General features: G+C 37.9%; 1 protein-coding gene across 1 annotated transcript; it reads left to right on the forward strand.

Moving 5' to 3' along the window:
* Positions 1-240: 240 nt before the first annotated feature.
* LOC134856499 (uncharacterized) lies at positions 241-750 on the forward strand (the record flags this gene model as incomplete). The annotated part of the gene is given in 2 exon segments (XM_063872768.1): positions 241-344; positions 624-750. Coding segments are annotated over 2 exon segments (231 nt in total), but the record flags the coding sequence as incomplete, so codon positions are not given.
* Positions 751-1,502: the final 752 nt, after the last annotated feature.

A 1,502-nucleotide genomic window follows, 5' to 3' on the forward strand; every position in this document is an offset into this window, starting at 1 on the left:
ATTTTTTGAATCATTGATAAAAAAAACTTTTTTAGGATTGTTTTGTTAAATTTTGACCGAAAAATCAGGGCCAACTACCTCCCCATCGACACGCTTATTCTATCCCATCTTCGAGTATAAGACGGAAGCGAAACTACAATACATAGCGCCGTTCTGAAATATGGACCGAGCGATATGTCTTACAGCTTTAAAATGTGCTTTGTGCGCTGTTACTAAATGAGGGGCTTATCTGGATTTTATATGCAGGTGCGCAAGGTAGCAGAGAGCATGCAGCTGCCGATTTACGGACAGCTCATATCCCAGTTGTACAACAGGTGCGACAGAGAGAGTAACTCCCAAATAAGGTCAGTTGCTGATTCTGATGCTGCTGCAGATTAAGGAATGAAATATATGCAGTTAGAACAATTAACCTAAAATTTATCATCCATGTTGAGCATACATGTTGCTGATTTCACAAAAAAAATGATTGTGACTTGTAGTGCATTGTTTAAAAAAAGTAGCAACCGGGGGTGTTTTGAAAAAGTAGTTACGGGGAGAAGAGGTATTGATGATTTGGATGAATCTCTAGAATATGCTGTAGAGTGTGTTGTGAGTGCGTGTGTGCGGGTATAAACTTTGTTTAGCTGGGGGTTGCTACTCAACTTCCTGGAGGCGGGCATAGGTGGCGCGAACTGCAGAGTGGCAATGGTGAGGCGAGAAAAAGCGGAGGAGGTGGCCAAAGACACTGAGATGGAGATTGACCAGAACAAGGCTAGTATGAGTAGACGCAGAGCAAGCAATGTATTTGGAACAAGTGCAACTTTATTATCTAAAATATCTAGAGCAACATTTATCTACATTATCTAGAACAAGTGCAACCTGGGCCAAAGCCCATTGCTTATTCCGAATCAAAATTTTTTGCCTTATTTGAAACAAGACTTGAACGGTTTCAGCGGCTTTTTATGCAAAAAAAATCTTGCTGCAGAATCAGCGCCTTGAGCGGTTTTTCACAAGTTGTTGAGCTTTTTTAAGCAATTTTTTTATACAGAAACTGCACAAGGTTTTAACGTTTTCAATTGATTTTTAGCATAATTTGACCTCAAAACCGATCAAATCTTACGCATTTTGCAGTGGTTTTTCTAAAACAACCGCTCAAACACAGTTCAAATGTTGCGCTGTGTTATACAGTGCTGATTTAAATTAACCGGACAAAACGCGGTCATTTTGGCTTTTCTTAGTTAATCAAAAATTACGCCAAAACTATCTAGTCGATCACAGACATAATTATATCAAAATGAGCCACTTACGTAGCCCAACAAACTTCATGAAGGGTATAATCTCCAAAAAAATTGCAAACCGATTAAAAATGGTTTTTAAATAAAAAGTTAGTATTTTATATAGCAAAAACGACCTTTTTTTCTATTAAACAAAAAAAGTATCCTATACAAGGTTTTGGGTGAATATACCCGTCTTAAGGTTTGTTGAGCTAAGTAAGGGGCTCACTTTGATATAATTATGTCTGT

This window comes from Symsagittifera roscoffensis, unplaced genomic scaffold (assembly GCF_963678635.1).
Source record: "Symsagittifera roscoffensis unplaced genomic scaffold, txSymRosc1.1 SCAFFOLD_563, whole genome shotgun sequence".
Lineage (NCBI taxonomy): Eukaryota > Metazoa > Xenacoelomorpha > Acoela > Convolutidae > Symsagittifera > Symsagittifera roscoffensis.